General features: G+C 38.5%; 1 protein-coding gene across 1 annotated transcript in view; it reads right to left on the bottom strand.

Moving 5' to 3' along the window:
• The window catches only part of KAT6B (lysine acetyltransferase 6B), a 75,438-nt gene extending 59,176 nt beyond the window's left edge, over positions 1-16,262 (bottom strand). Inside the window, exons 1-5 of the mRNA XM_032140633.2 lie at positions 16,239-16,262; positions 14,697-14,805; positions 4,975-5,090; positions 4,649-4,730; positions 2,066-2,198 (exon numbers count right to left, since the gene is read on the bottom strand). Of these exons, the coding sequence (XP_031996524.2) occupies positions 2,066-2,198; positions 4,649-4,730; positions 4,975-5,090; positions 14,697-14,805; positions 16,239-16,262 (464 nt within the window). The remainder of the gene's footprint in view (positions 1-2,065; positions 2,199-4,648; positions 4,731-4,974; positions 5,091-14,696; positions 14,806-16,238) is intronic.
• Positions 16,263-16,601: the final 339 nt, after the last annotated feature.

The raw sequence follows: 16,601 nt of genomic DNA, 5'->3' as shown, positions 1-16,601 counted from the left end.
CATGACATGGAGAGTCTGGTGAAGAAGCGGCACATTTACCATGGTCATTATCAGACACTTGGCGTCAGAATCTTTGCACCCCGGTTCTGCCCATACTGTTGAGTAGTTCTAGAAACTAGAGGTCACTCGCTAACACAGCTGCTTACATGAACAGCAGCCGACTGTCTTCACCTCAGGCTAGGGTTTGCAAAGCTACCCATTTTGTAGCAGAGTTTTATACAATAGAGAAACATTTGCAGATGAATTATGACAATGCTGGGGCCCAAGAATGTACTTTCAAAATGATCAATTTAGCTGAAGGTGAATAATGACAAAATGAAACCCTTAAAAAGATACAATACTGAATTATAAAAATATCTTAAGTAATTACAAATTAAAGAGTATATTTTAGTGATCATCTTGTATACAAAGATTTAATGATCAGATTTCAGCTGTTAGCTGAAGGGGAGGTAGGTGCAGCTACCAGGCTCATCTGGGGTGGCTGTATTGCCAGGGACTCTGCCTGGCACCACCAATTCAGCCAAGTCAGGTGAATGCTAGAGATCTCTAGTGTCACTAGAGACACAGTGAGAGTTACCAACAAAGAACTTGTCCAGGCTAAAATGTTTCACATCAGAACGCTGCATTTGGATTGTATCTGGGATTGATTGCCCAGAAAGGATAATATGCTTATAAAGCACGTAAAAAAGGAAAACTCCCTAGACTGTCTTAAAAATTCCTAAGCTCAAAGGACAATTTTGGACAAACAAAAAGTTAGGATTGGTGCCAGATGTAATTTTCAGCTGTGTCCTTTGTTTAGAAAGTTTATATCCTAATTTGGTTTTTTTAATTGGGCCCTGAGGATATGGTCCCATGTTGGGAACAATGCTTATGCAGGATGAATGCAAAAACATATAATTTCTACTTCAAATGATACTACCATGAAAGATCTTATTCATAAATGTTTCATGTTTGCCTCTAGAAATTTTTTCAAAATCTATTGAAAATGTCTACTGGTTAAAGCGTTTTCGCAAAGTTTCAAAGAACACTCTAGAAAGGAGCCTGCACTTCTTACTTCTTCTTAGGAGATAAAGGTGCGGGAGAATACTATTTTTCTGAGAGCAAGTAAGATAGTGAGAACTGCTTCAGATAAAATTAGGGGAAAAGGAGTAGGCAAGGGAGTGAGATTCTTGGTGTCTGTTCAAGGTGTGTGCAGAGCATGATTCTTTCTACATCACAATGACCCTTTCACTAAGCCTGAAAAGATGGTGGTAGTCTGTTGGTAGAAATGCTATAGATGTGCAAGTCTACTGATTCCATTTGTAAACACCTGAATGCTGATAGTCAAATCTATACACAGGTTAAAATAAATTCATTTCACCTCTTATCTTTTCCCCACTTTTCCAACTAACTCCTGCTAAATGCTCTACTGGGCTTTAATGGCAATTATATGGCAACAAGATAGTGAAAATGGGGTTATCATAGTAGATTTCCAGGCCACTGTGAACATATTATTTTACATATATGTCTGCACAAGTGCAGTTGTCAAATAGTTCTGTCTAACTCTTCAGAGGGAAATGGTCATCTGCAGGTTTTTCAGAAGCTCCTATTTCATAAAAGAGATCTTAAAAAGTGGTAATGCTACATTACTATCAGAAGAAAGAGGTATTTTTCTAAAATGTTATCTGGAGTGACAAAAGAGATTTGCTATAGACATGGACAAATCCTTCTCGTTTTAAAATTCCTATGAAAATATTTACATAATTAAGCTCTTCTAATGCTCAGCCAGTAATAAAGTAGGCTGAATGACTGTTTCCAATTCTTACATTCTGCTTCCATCCTGCTGCTTGAAAAATGTCACTTAGTATCACAGCTACTGCCAACAGAAGACCCCAAAATGCCAATGGTAATTAAAAATGTTATTTTCAAAAAATTTCCACAGCTTATGCAAAAGGAGAAGTATTTTTCAACCCTTGAGTTTGAAAAAATGATGCCAAAAAACCCCTAAAGGAATCTAAGAGAATAACAATCACCTATATTTTAAAGCAAAACATAAAAGATTTCTTTTGATAAGATCTCAACCTACAACAATCGTTGCTTTAATTTATTTTTCGGTCGTCCAATGGGTTTTGCATATCGTCGTTTTATTTGTGCAGCTTTCTCATGAAGTAGTTTTCTTCCCTTTTTCTTTGGTCTGCAGACTTGGCAAATCCACATCCCTGAATTAATATATATATGAGAAAAATATTTTAATGTTTCATTTTAAGAGAAGATATTAAATATAAGTTGCAGCTGTAATAAGCTGCTCAAGGATGCCTGTATGCTGAACTTTACTCCAAAAAATGTGTCATTCCCTTTTGTCATTTTCCTTAGGAAGCCATCACTAAGGTCAATTTCCCCGGAGTGAAGGTGGTGAGGTGGCCCCTCTCTCAGAATCCTTCCATAAAGCTGTTCCCAACATGTCATTAAGCCTCTCACCAACATATAAACACACATGAAAACTCGCCCCTGTCAGATATTATATCTTTTGATTTGAGGGAGACATTTTCAAATCAGTCCATTTTTGGAATTTCTAGAAGAAAAAAAAAATTGTCTTATCATCTCTTTCTGGAAAGTTCCAACACTAAAAAAAAAGTATCAGTATAAAATATAATTTTAAAATTTAAATAAAAGTTTTGAGTACTACAGAACTACAATGATTCAAACTATACATCTAGCATAGAGAAATAGGTCAATGGATAAGAATGGAAAGACCAGAACAACCGAAGCCTACAGAAAAGTTTAGCATATCAAAAGGTCATATTTCAAATCAGTGGGGAAAGGATGAAATGATTCAATAAGCGTGACAGAACAAATAGCTATCTATCTGGAAGAGGAATTATTTCCTATCCTTTACAAGAATAAATTCTAGACAGATGAATATTGTAATATGAAAAAATAAAATGTTGTAAGTACCAGGAAAGATATGTGGATATTTATATAATCTAAGCATGACTGACATTTAAAACTGAAGCCATAAATAAAAAGATTCATGAATATGACTACATAAAAAAAAAGAGCTTCTGCAAATCAGGAAGAAAAAGGTAAAAATCCCAAGGGAAAATGATTAATGGATAAAAAGAGGTACTTTAGAAAAGATGATATACAAACAGCCAAGAATAAAACACAAGAAATGTTCAATCTGACTACTTAAAAAGAAATAATCAGACATATTTCTATTATCAAACTGGTAAAATTTTAAAAATAATAATACTGTATTTAATCAAATCTAAGATACTGTATGATGCATCTGACTTCAAAAATATTAAAACATTAAAAAAAAAATGTGTCTTAGACTCAGAGAGATATAGTAACGGTGAGTACTGGTCACAATACAGGAAAATAGGTATCCTCATATACTGCTGGACAGCCTGAAAACTGATGCAGCCTTTCATGTATCTAGCCTTTGATCCAACAGTTCCTCCCCTAGGAATTTATTTCAAGGAAATAATTGTGGATGGAAAAAATTGGAAACATTTGTAATATCCACCCTAAGGGATTGGTTAAATAAATTACAGTTCATTTATATAGGGGGTTGGAAAATCAAATACCTCCAGGAAGGACCTAGATTGTATAATATATGTGACTGAAGCAAATTGGAACGTAAGACAGCAGGGAGTAGTGAGATTGTGGCAAACTGGAGCATGCATGCACCACCCAGAGGACTCAGATTCAAACTTGTAAAAATATTGTGCCAACCAAGCATATCTGTGACCCACAGTTGCCAGGTTTGTAATCCCTGCTCTATACTATGGAATTCTACATACTTATTAAAAACTATGTTTAGGAGAATATTTAATGATGTAGGGGGTGCTTATAATCTATTAAGAGGGAGGAAAAAAGTACATTACAAAAACATGTACAGAATGTTCCATTTCCCTTCAAAGGGTATGTGAAGGCAGAGAAGGAAATTTCCAATTCATTTTTATTTTTATTCCATTTGTCTATCTGTACTTTTAAAATCTTCCACAATGTAAATTATGGATTTTATAATAAGGCAAAGTTATTTTTAAATGTTTAATATATTGCAAAATGAGGGGAAAAGGCTGAGCTTAGCTGATTTACCAATAAACAGAAGAAAATCCACATTCCATCAGACACAATCAGCTATAAGATCATTCAGGTGCTCGTGTTCAAAATATCAACTAATGGCCAAGAAAATGGTGATGGCTTCCTGTTGTAGGACTTTGGAGTCACTATCATCCTCAAAAATATAAAATTTCTTAAGCTCTAAACACTGTGCTGAATAATATGGAAAGTGTTCTAAACTTTTGACCTACAGAATCTGATCTTATTCTAATAGGGGAATGGTTTGGAGAGAGAGATGGTCTTTTCATCCCTGGGTCTGAATTAGAGCCTTTGTTTTATATATATGTATGTGTATATATATGTATGTGTGTATATAGATATACGTACGTATATCTATATACACACATACATATATATGTATTTTTTTCCTGTGCTTTTATACTCCTCTATTCACAACCTGTGCTAAACTTAGAAGTATAGGGAAGGTGGGAGGGATGAAAAAAATGCTTAAAGAACCTGTATACCTCTGAGCTGTCAGACCTCAGGACAAAGCTAACCAATATGTAATAAAATACATTTTTAGTACAGTTTAAAAGTTCACCTTTTGGCATTCTGGAAAGTGGTGGGTCACAGCATTCCATATGAAATCCTCTATCACAGGAATCACAAAAAAGCATATTATCCTGTAATATAACATATTAGAGACTAATCGAGACTGAAACCAACTGTAAAAGGCCAAAAATTCTTTTGTTACTGGCTTAACCTTAATACAATATAAGCAAAGTGCACCAAGATCCTGGTTGCAGTTTGACATCACATGTATTTAAAACTTTAGAAAGACAGTAGCCATGCTCTATAAAAACAAAAACACCTTAACACTAGAAATTAGCGAGTTACCTGGAGGCGGATTACGGGAGCCATACTTACAGCATTTCTGCCTTGGACTCTACAGGCACTGCATGTCTTGCATTCGATGCACTGCCACCTTAAGGCCTTTACATTTGTTGTTAATTCAGGACAAAATTTCAAACAGGATGGGTGTCCTATGAGAATAAAAAGCAAATTGCTTGATGGGAATGGTGCTTTTGACTTTTTTAAACTCCCATTCCCTAATATTTAATAGATAGCTGATGAGGCTAGCCAATGAACCTTAGGAACTTGAAAATGCCAACAGATCAGAGAATCCAAATTACAGATTTTCCTTTCTGCCTTTTCCTCTTGCCTTCTTTCCCTGTATGTAACAAAATGACTGTACAAATGTTTTCCCTAAGAGAACTTAATTTATACCAATTCCAATCTCAAGCCTTTGAGAACTGGAAGATAACACAGGCTCAGGCGTTCTTACTCCTGCACCTGTACTTGCCGTCTTCATCAACCACCATCTACCCAGGGGGTCCTGGTTTGCCACACACTGAGGGGAGTTGCCCAAGTTCAAACAACTCCTGCTCTCTGTGTGTGATGAAATCATAAAACTCAACGGATAACTAAGTAAAAAATTGAGGCTGCTTAACATAACTATAGATGCCCTCCCCTACCCAAATCCAATAGTACACAAAGAACATCCCATTGCTGGGCTAGACAGAGGATATTCCATTGCCATCTTGCCCCTGGGTCACTGAGTTTAAACTCTGGATGCAGGAGCAGAAACAGTGAATTTGAGAGACGGAGTTAAGAAGCTGAGAGATCCAGGTTAAAAGGGACCCACCAAGAAGTGCAGCCTCAGCAGGTTCCCCCATTTTCCTGAGCATTGAGTTTTCTACACTGTTTGGGGCACACTTTTCACCTAGCAGCGCTCCACACACCAGGTCTTACTGCTCACTTCACAGAGGAAAACTGGAGACCCTGAGGGGCAATGCCATTCAAAGGAGCCAGCCATGAGCCAGTGTGTAATAGATTCCTCCAAGAGGTGTGGGGAGCGTGAGCCTAGATTCTTTGGAAGGCTGTACAGTTTAAAATCTCATGGTCTTTTATCACATAAACCTGAAGAGATCTCCAAACTCGATTTTATTTTTTTAAACCTGGTCTTTAAATAGTAAGAACATTAGTAAATCCCATGTGAAAGAACTTACAACCAAGCTGCAAAGGAAACCTGAGGGGTAATAAAAAAAGCAGATTCTGCAATTTCAAAACTGTTTTATAATTTCCTGACTTTGGCAGGCTCATTGTTTAAATATGTATTTTGGATTGCTGCCAAAAAGGTCCTCCTCCCTAAAGCTTAACAGGTGCTTCATAAAATTCCACCCACCAGGAGATTTGGCTTTTTGAAGTAAAAACATTCAAAATCAATCACCAATACCGTTAATAAAAGCACACTATTCCTGAGTTAAAAAAAAAAAATCTAAACATCTGTATTTAAGATGTTGAGAAAATAAAATATTGTCACAGGATTATGACCTCAGGCAGGAGAGACACCCAGGCAGATGCATTTAACCTGTGACACTGTTCTTTTACGAGGCTTCTCTCATTCAAATGAATGCAAGGAAAAAGTCTGAATAGATAAAAATGGTATCAGTCTCGTCTTTCTGCTCAGGAACGGCAAACAAAGACAGCCTGCTTGTCGACTTTTAAGAAGCACACTGAAGCGGGGAGGAGAGAGGTCTACTTTGATCAGAGCCCTCCCCTCTGTCCCCTTATATAGTAAGGGGGGTAAAAACTTAACTTTTAAAGAAAAGCAATTTAAATTCCACCCTTAAAATGGGTCCCATCAGCTTAAAAGTATACCATTTACTTCCCTCTCTTTTTTATTACTTCCTGTAAGGCATACATCATGGGCACATATGACCTCAATTTCATGCACTGAATTTTTCTCTACATTCAAATCTGCTTTTGTACTTTGTGACTTAATATTCAGTAACTAAGGTAATTCACATCATATTACATTACTATTTATTCTCACAGGTATCTTATGAAAGACAGAGGTTTTAATTATACAGTTTGAAAATTAGTGAATTTCAGCCATTTCAATCAGGGGCAAGGAATATTCTTTCTCTTAATGGTTTCTCTCACTTTAAGCAGTACTGTATCTCAACTACTACTATTTAAGCTACCCTATCAAATTCTAAAATCTTCAGCCTATCTTTCCTTTAGGCAGCAATCTTACCTTTATTTAGCTCAAGAGAATTGGCCATAGATCCCTTCCAGTTCTAAATTTCTAAGATTCTGTAAAGGATGCTGAGGGATGAAGAAATATTTCCATTTTATTTTCTCATGGCCAACTTTAAAATAACACAAAAGACCGTAACGTGTCTTGATATACTACTACACAATCTATAGTAATTAGATAAAGGAAAACAATGCTACTGATCAAGTAATTCCTTACCTCTGGTTTAGCGATTTCATAAACTCAACAATTTCCTCTAACATTTTAACTTTTTTTTTTTTTTTGAGACGGAGTCTCGCTCTGTTCCCCAGGCTGGAGTGCAGTGGCGCCATCTTGGCTCACGGAAAGCTCCACCTCCCAGGTTCACACCATTCTCCCGCCTCAGCCTCCTTAGTAGCTGGGACTATATGCGCCCGCCACCACACCTGGCTAATTTTGTTTTTGTATTTTTAGTACAGACAGAGTTTCAGCATGTTAGCCAGGATGGTCCTGATCTCCTGACCTCGTGATCTGCCTGCCTCAGCCTCCCAAAGTGCTGGGATTACAGGTGTAAGCCACAGCGCCCGGCTTTTTTTTAATTTTTGAGACAGGGTCTTACTCTGTTGCCCAGGCTGGAGTGCGGTGGCATGATCACGGCTCACTGCAACCTTAGCCTCCCAGACTCAAGCAGTTCTGTCACCTCAGCCTCTCGAGTAGCCGGGACTACAGGCACGCATCACCAAGCCCGGCTAATTGTTTTGTATTTTTTTGGTAGAGATGGGGTTTTGCCATGTTGGCCAGGCTGGTCTTGAATTCCTGGTTTCAAGAATCCACCAGCCTTGGCCTCCCAAAGTGCTGGGACTACTGACACACCCCACCATGCCCAGCTAATTTCCTCTAAAATTCTTGTTCTCTCTGTTGACACATTTCACGGTGCTTTGTCTTTCTAGAGTTTGTTTTACTACTGTATTTTGCAATTTCTCAGATTTGAGAGCCATAACACATATTCATTCACTCATTGAATTTTACACAAATACATTATCAAGTACTAGTAGCCTACAATAGTTTTATCTAGCAAAACCAAAGGAATACTATTTAAAATTAAACAAGTACCAGTGGAACTACAAACCAGTGGAAAAGCTTTTTGGAGAAAGTACTGAGGAAGAAAAAACACAGGCTCTGTAGTAAGCAGAATAACAGCTCCCCAGCCGTCTGTGCTCTAATTCCCACAACCTGTAAACATACTATACCTGTTGTGGCAAAAGGAACTCTGCAGAAGTGACTACGGGTACAGACATAGAGATGGGGAGTTTATCCTGGATTATCTTTGTGGGCATGATTGATCTAATCACATTAATCCTTAACAGCAGAGAACCTTTTACGGACTCGGTTAGAAATGAAATGGGAAAAGGAGGAGGAAGGGTTCAAAGCATGAGAGAGACTCCACCTGCTATCACAGGCTTTCAAGATGGCGAGGGGGCTGCAAGCCAGGGAATGTGGGTGGCCTGTAGAAGCTGGCCATGACCTTCACCTGACAGCAAGAAAACCAGGATCTCGGTCCTAGCAACACAAGGAATTGAATTCTGTCAATAACCCAGATGGATAAGAACATGGATCCTCTCCTTCCCAGCACTTTGGGAGGCCGAGGCGGGTGGATCACGAAGTCAGGAGATCGAGACCATCCTGGCTAACACGGTGAAACCCCGTCTCTACTAAAAAAAAAAAAAAAAAAAAAAATACAGAAAATTGGCCAGGTGTGGTAGCGGGCGCCTGTAGTCCCAGCTACTTGGGAGGCTGAGGCGGAAGAATGGCGTGAACCCAGGAGGCGGAGCTTGCAGTGGGCCGAGATCGTGCCACTGCACTCCAGCCTGGGCAACAGAGCGAGACTCCATCTCAAAAAAAAAAAAAAAAAAAAAAAAAAGAACATGGATCCTCTCCTAAAGTCTCCAGAGAGGAGCTAGCCCTGCTGATACCCCGATTTTAATCTGGTGAGACCCATGATGGACTTCCAACCTACAACTATATGATTAAAAATGTGTTGTTTTTAAGCCACTAAGTCTGTCATAATTTATTCCAGTAGCAATGGAAAACTAATAACAACTCAGACACTAAGCCCCTCAGACTGGCTATCTGACCATCCATCTGTCCATCTCTCCTTCCTTCAACTAATATTTAATGAGCACTGGATACAGTGAGGAAAAGGAGAGGCATGGTTCCCACCCTTTCAGATCACATAGCCCAGCAGGAAAGACAAACATTAAACAAGAATAAGCATTAATGCCTTATAATGGGATGGCTTAGGGATATGGGAGAATCTAGCAGGAAGTTAGAGAAAGGCCTCCCTAAAAAAGAGACCCAAAAGATGAGTATGATTGGATGGGACCAGATGAGGGGAAGAGCAGGGAAGATGGCATGAACAGAGGGAGAGATGAATGAGGTATATCCAAGGAGAGAGAAGTTGTTCAATGTAACCAATGTGCAGAATGTGAACAGAATAGTGATGTAAGATAGGGTTAAACCAGAGCCCAATCCAGAAGAGTTTTGGGGGGCTATATTAAAGAATATGGATTTCTCCTAAGAGCAACTGATAGCCACGTATGAAATTATGTGATCAGATTTATAATTTAAAAAGGAAACTTAGGCTATAGTATGGAAAATGGATTGAAGGAAAAAGGGTGAAGCCTAGATTGAGGTCATTATAATAGCAGATCTGAGTGGGGCTGGCTGGTGGGGATGCGTCGATAAATTTAGCATTCAAGATATATATTATGATTTAGAATCAATGTGTTTTTGGTGATTCCTTGGTGTGAAAGAATAGGACAGAGGATGGCTCCAAATGTCCCGTTTGTGTAACTGAGTGAGTAGCGAACGGTGTGCCATTTGCTGAATATAGGAAATCCTCCAGGAGAGGTGGGATACTGTTTGTTTGCTGGGATTTCTGTTGTTATTGTTGTGGCTGTTGTTTTGGGTGGAGGAAGCAGTGCAAGGTTGATGAGCTGTTCTGGATATTAACTTTGAGGTGCCTCAGGGGTAGACTCGTTGGAGAAGCTCTATAGTTGTTTGTATCTAGGGTCAGAAGCTCAGTAGAAGCTACAAGGCAAAGTAACAAACACAGGGCCACGACAGACATCTGAAGAAACATTTAGGGAATGGAGAGAGGACCAAGGGGCTAACAAAAATATGTGGAAAGAAGTGGTAGAGAAAAAACACAGATAATATGGTGTCACAGGGGCCAAAGGAAAAGAACACTTCAAGAAAAAGGATTCTCTACAAGATCAAATATGACTAAGAGAAATTATTTGGTGTGGATTAAAAGATACCGATTAGATTCTGATAACACTTAAAAACAATCATTAGATTTTGCTACAAAGAGGTCACTATTACCCAGACAAGCACAGTTTTAATGAAGTTACATCCCTTTGCATGGTCAGTCATGCTTTGGGCTTTTGCGGGGATGGGGCTCACCTTCCCCCACCCCCCATCTTTTCTTCTTTGTTTTTTTATTTTTATTTTTTGAGACGGAGTTTCACTCTTGTCACCCAGGCTGGAGTGCAGTGGTGCAATCTCGGCTCACCTCAACCTCTGCCTCCTGGGTTCAAGCCATTCTCCTGCCTCAGCCTCCCGAGTAGCTGGGATTACAGGATGCGCTACTATGCCCGGCTAATTTTTTTTTTTTCCTTTTTTTAGTAGGGATGGGGTTTCACCATGTTGGCCAGGCTGGTCTTGAACTCCTGACCTCAGGTGATCCACCCGCCTTGGCCTCCCAAAGTGCTGGGACTACAGGCGTGAGCCACAGAGCCTGGCCTCTTTTCTTCTTTGGATCGTATCTTTAGGTTTCTTTCTAGTCAAGAGTCTTCTTTCCAACCTGATGATTCAATCTGCATCTAGTCAATGTGAAACTGGATGACTAAGCAACCAACTCCTGGGGTGACCTTAAGAAACTAGTAGTCTTTTAAAATATTTTTATATGTCCATATATCCATACACTGCCCCTACGAGTTCCCTCCACGAGCATGCAGGTTTTGTTCAGGGTTAACACACAAATAAAGACAAACCCAGCAAAGACTTCAGGTCTCCCGAGGGTGCACTGATATTCTACTCCACGGCTCTTGCTCCCTTTATTGTACAAAAGGGATTTCTCTCACTCACCCAGCTGCATCACAGCAGCCTTTCTTCTGTCTCCTGTTTCAATGAGCTTCCACTTAGAATGATGCTGTAATTTTGAACTGTACACTTATCTTAGATTTGCTAATTTGAAAACACACTTGCACACAACTCATCTGTAAGTAAGATTTAACCACCCAGCAATCTGAGCAGCAGACACAAAATTTCATTTGGTATAATATCTAATACTTATGTGAAGCTAATTAAAGATAATTTGGTCTTAATGAGGCAAAGAGAATATAACAGTGTTAATTTCAAAGTAGGCTGATCCATGAAAGTCAAGTAAAATCATTTCTAACACTTCCACAGACCTAGACTATCAGATGATTCCCACATTCCTATTAGTGGTTGGAATAATCCTTCACATTTGTCTCATGTTTTACAGTTACTGATCATCTTCTTATCATTCTCTCACTGGATCCCACGATAGCTCTGTGGATGCAGGGTGCAGACATTCTCCTTTACACCACACAGATGAGGAAAACCAAAGTTACACACCCAGCAAGTGGCAGAAGAGAACTGGAACACAGGCTAGGGACACCATATTCAGGGCCGGGCACTATATACCTCACCTCACATTTTTACTACATACAAACTTGAATGATTTTTTTTTTAAAGAATTTTTAGTAGAAAAAAAAAAACTGTTAAAGAAAATATTGCCCATTTAAAGCATCGAGCCCCTTTCAAAACAGATAAATTTCTAATTGGCTTTACTTTATGATATAAGCAGAAGGAAACATTTATTACTCTCATCTATGAAATCTAAGCGGAGTCTAAATGTGACATCATATGAATGGTACTTCAGATAGGGACGACTGAAAAGCATCAGGCACATATGGGAAACACATTTAAGAATGATCCTCCCTACAGGCTGCCATCTATATTTCCTTTTTCTGGTTTTATGCTGCTATGGGTATTTTTTCCATAAATAACTTACATTTTAGGATCCCTTTGATCATTATGAACAGTCTGAATTCAATCCCAGAACCAATAGACTCTTCTGAGAGTGAGAAGGCAGCCATTTCCATAAGGTCAACTAGGAGTCCCAACTAATCTGTAATTCCCACTTGAAATGTTGCACTGTGACAACAGGGCTCCCACCATTATTTGAGGACACTGTTGAGGTATGCTGGCCTATTGTTTTCTTTTTTCCTTAGAATTACCAAGGTGTCAAAACAGAGCCTTAGAACCACAAGAACCCCCAAACTCCCTAAAATGAACTATATTTTATTTTGACCCTTCAATTTAAAGAGGAAAAAACAACAAAGTCTATTCTTCTGATCTATCAGATGAATAAATATCTACAAAGCATTTCCCTGAGTTAAGAACAATAGTTTTTTTGACTAAAGCAGCCAAATCCAGGCTGGCACAGCATACTCAAGGGAAGATTAAGTGAACTTCAACACTAGAGCCAGATCCCATTGCAGAGTCCAGAGAAGCACTCTGAGGCATCCTCTATCCCCAACAAAGAGACATGATGACCCCAGGGCTTGAATTTCTGCCATGACCCATACCTTGGCCCCAAAGCCTCTGGCTCTCTCCACTTGAAGACTGGCTCACAAAACCACGCTAGCCACATAAACCCTCTGGACAGTATCCTCAAGTCATTATTCTCCATTTGTTAAAAGAGAAAACAAGAGGATATTTTTGAACAGAGAAAACATAACACTGTACCTAAACACCCCTGGCTTTACCCTGAAAAAGTCTGAGCGAAAAGTAAGAAACACCAGGGGAAAGAAATTTTCAGTGACCTCAAATATAAAGGAGATCAACCTCCCATCTGGCAGGTCTTCAATCCGGGAAAGACAAAGGGAGATTGATTACATCAGAAAATCTAAGATCTACCTGTTTAGAATTACACCTTTATACTCTGTGAAGGAGGCCCTGAAGTTATGATCTAGAAGATAATGATCTCGAACTTCTTATCAACTCAAGTAAGTGTATCACTAGAGGTAAGGAAATATATGAAGGGAACTTTTCTTCCCACATTTAAGTACGTCTTTAATCTGTCTAGGCACCCAGACAAATAGATCCTAAAGAAATAAAAACAGGGAAGGGTGTTTTTAAAGTACCACCTTAAAAACCACAAAGGGTAAACCCTAGACAAGTGAACACCACTAAATTGATCAGGCAGTTACACAAAAGAATAATTCATTCAGAATGAGCCTCGTGAGAAAACCCAAAAGATAACGACAGAGTCAGAACTGATGAGTGAGGCACTACCTCACCAGCATAAAACAGGGATATCGTGGGGCTGAAATGTATTAAACTGAACGTACAGATAATGTTTCCATGCCCTTTTGTCACTATCCATGATGCCATGGCCAGGTAAAAGAATTTTAACGAATCTGTAAAGCCCATCAAAAAGACTGTCAGAATGCATTTTTCAAGCAGGGTTTGAAATGTCTTATTTCCAAGCTCTCCCTTCTAGTCAGCACCTGAAAGCTGCTGAACCACAAAGGGCCTATCAAGTTAAACCTTCATATAAGGAATAAGAATCATTACACAACACTGTCATTCCTCAGCATGAAACATTTCTTCTATCCAACCATCAAGCAGCTGTCATAAGTGATGATAAGATTTTCAATTACGTGCAGCAATCAAGGATAACAATATCAAACATGCTAAACCATAACACGGCTGACATTTGTAGTATACTTGCCATAGTTCTGCAGACCTTGTGCCAGACTGTTTACTTGTGCCCTCACATTTCATTCCCATAAAACCCAAGAGGTTGGTGCTGCCATTATCTCTAATTTTCTAATGAGGAAACAGGGGCTCAGAATGGTCAAGTAACTAACTCAAGGTAGAGGAACTGGGCTATGACTGGCTCTTGAGTTTGCTCCTAGCCAGTATATCTCAAGACTTCCCAAAGAAGAATTAGCTATGGTGTTCTGTCGATTTTTGTTTTTGTTTTTGTTTTTTAAGAGATTATTATAACTAGAGAAATAGTCATGAATTTTAAAATAAGAGAAAAATTGGAGAAAAAAGTTTGGGTAGTCTGGGGAAAAAAACTGGAAAATTAACAGAAAAAGCTTAATTTTTACTTATTTTTTGCTATTAATTTTTAGAGATGGGGTTGTACTCAGCTTGAAAGCTTAGAATTCTCTACATTGAATTTACCTATAATGTAGACATCTCCACACTGAATTACCAATGCTGGTATAAAATAAAAGCTTAATCATAAATATGTATAGTATTATATAAGCATATATAATATCCATATGTCAGTACTAACATACTCATGCTTTTTTCTCTATTCCTTACTTTTTCTTTTAAAATTAAAGCCTATGCTATTACCATATAATTGCCTTAAATAACAATACAGTTTTAATAGAGAGATAAATAGCATGAAGCTATGATAATGGGAAGTCATTGTACAACACATAGGAAAAACACAACTTACCACTACTGCCACAATCTGCACAAGAGAGGAGTTCTTCTGGTTTCTTTTCACGATTTGATTCTTTAGTCCCCAAACAGAAGCTACATATTGGAATGGGATCAGCACGGGGCTATGACAAAATTAAAATAAAAAATACTGTCACTTTTCCATTTCAAAATTAAAAACATTAAAAGCAAAAGCTTCTTACATTTTTCACTTAAAGCTTCTTCTTTCTTTAACAAAGAAAAACTGCTAAATAACATATTTAAATAAACACTTTCTGCTAGTAAAAAAACTCATATTATTTTTGAGATGGAGTCTTGTTCTGTCGCCAGGTTGTAGTGCAGTGGCACAATCTCGGCTCATTGCAACCTCCACCTCCCGGGTTCAAGCGATTCCCCTGCCTCAGCCTCCCAAGCATCTGGGATTATAGATGTGCACCACTATGCCTGGCTAATTTTTTGTGTTTTAGTAGAGATGGGGTCTCACCATGTTGGCCAGGATGGTCTGGATCTCCTGACCTCAGGATCCACCTGCCTCAGGCTCCCAAAGTGCTGGGATAAATCTCTTAAATTATTTGACACTAAAGTATTACCTGAATACATTTCAGTATAATGTATGACTCAGAAGTCATTTTTATTAAACCAGTGAAATCTAATACCTTTATGTGTTATATAGCTTGCCTGAAATGAACATAATTAAGGATTCATTGGACATCTCAATTGTTTCTATTATCTATATGCCTACAATAAATCATCCGTTCAGCATCATAGTCTATGAATATCATGTATAGACTGTTTAAACTTTATTAAATATTGTAGCACAGGTTGCTATTATTCATCTACTAAATATTTGACATAAAATATCTATATGTTTTTAGGTGACAGAGTAATAGAATGAGCAGGATTCTGTGGGACACTTGAAAAGTGTTGTTATTAACAAGGCTTTTGTGGCACGAAGGTCTTCAAAAGTAAACCACACCATACCAAACAAAAAAGATAAACCCTCAATCTCTGACATTCCCACCTTATTTATTTATTTATTTATAAACAGAGTCTCACTCCGTCGCCAACCTGGAGTGCAGTGGCGTGACCTTGGCTCACTGCAACCTCTGCCTCCTGGGTTCAAGTGATTCTCTTGCCTCAGCCTCCTGAGTAGCTGCGACTACAGGCGCATGCCACCACACCCGGCTAATTTTTGTATTTTTAGTAGAGATGGGGTTTCACCATGTTGGTCAGGATGGTCTCGATCTTTTGACCTCATGATCCGCCCGCCTCGGCCTCCCAAAGTGCTGGGATTACAGGCGTGAGCCACTGCGCCCGGCCTGACATTCCCACTTTATATAAGAAACAACAAAACATTTGTCTAGTCCCCTAGCACCCTTTAACTCTCATATGAAAATTGCTTTTAACAATGTATAAATCTACATACATTTTAGTATCTCCATTGTTATTTACTACTATCAGCAATGCTAGTATTCCCATCCATAGGAATAGCTGACTGTGCCTACAGATCTGGTCACATTATTTTCAACAGCCAAAACTACGAAAACTGTAATTTTACCGCATATTCCAAGCCTTCACACATGTTGTCTGCTAGCCATCTGAATGTTACTATGATGTCTCTATATTTGAATCTCATGAATCAAAAATTCAGAGCTAGAACACCCAACATAATCACAAATGTTTTTAAATGTAAATGAAAAACAAGATTTTGCTAGGTCTAACTCTCTAAATATATATCAGCATAGAATAAACTTCATTTGTTCAGCCACTAGCCCAAATGCCTAATGCATTTCCTGGTACATAGTAGGCACTCAAAATATATCTGCTAACTGAATACATGAAGGAAATATATCCTAGTTAAGAACAAAAAAAATCAATGGTTATAATGATTCCAACAAATGCCTTAGTTCCTTGGGACAAC

This window comes from Hylobates moloch, unplaced genomic scaffold (genome assembly GCF_009828535.3).
Source record: "Hylobates moloch isolate HMO894 unplaced genomic scaffold, HMol_V3 SCAFFOLD_3, whole genome shotgun sequence".
In the NCBI taxonomy this organism is placed as follows: domain Eukaryota; kingdom Metazoa; phylum Chordata; class Mammalia; order Primates; family Hylobatidae; genus Hylobates; species Hylobates moloch.
The sequence above is the reverse complement of the archived record's forward strand: the minus strand, read 5'-3'. Positions and strand labels throughout refer to the sequence as shown.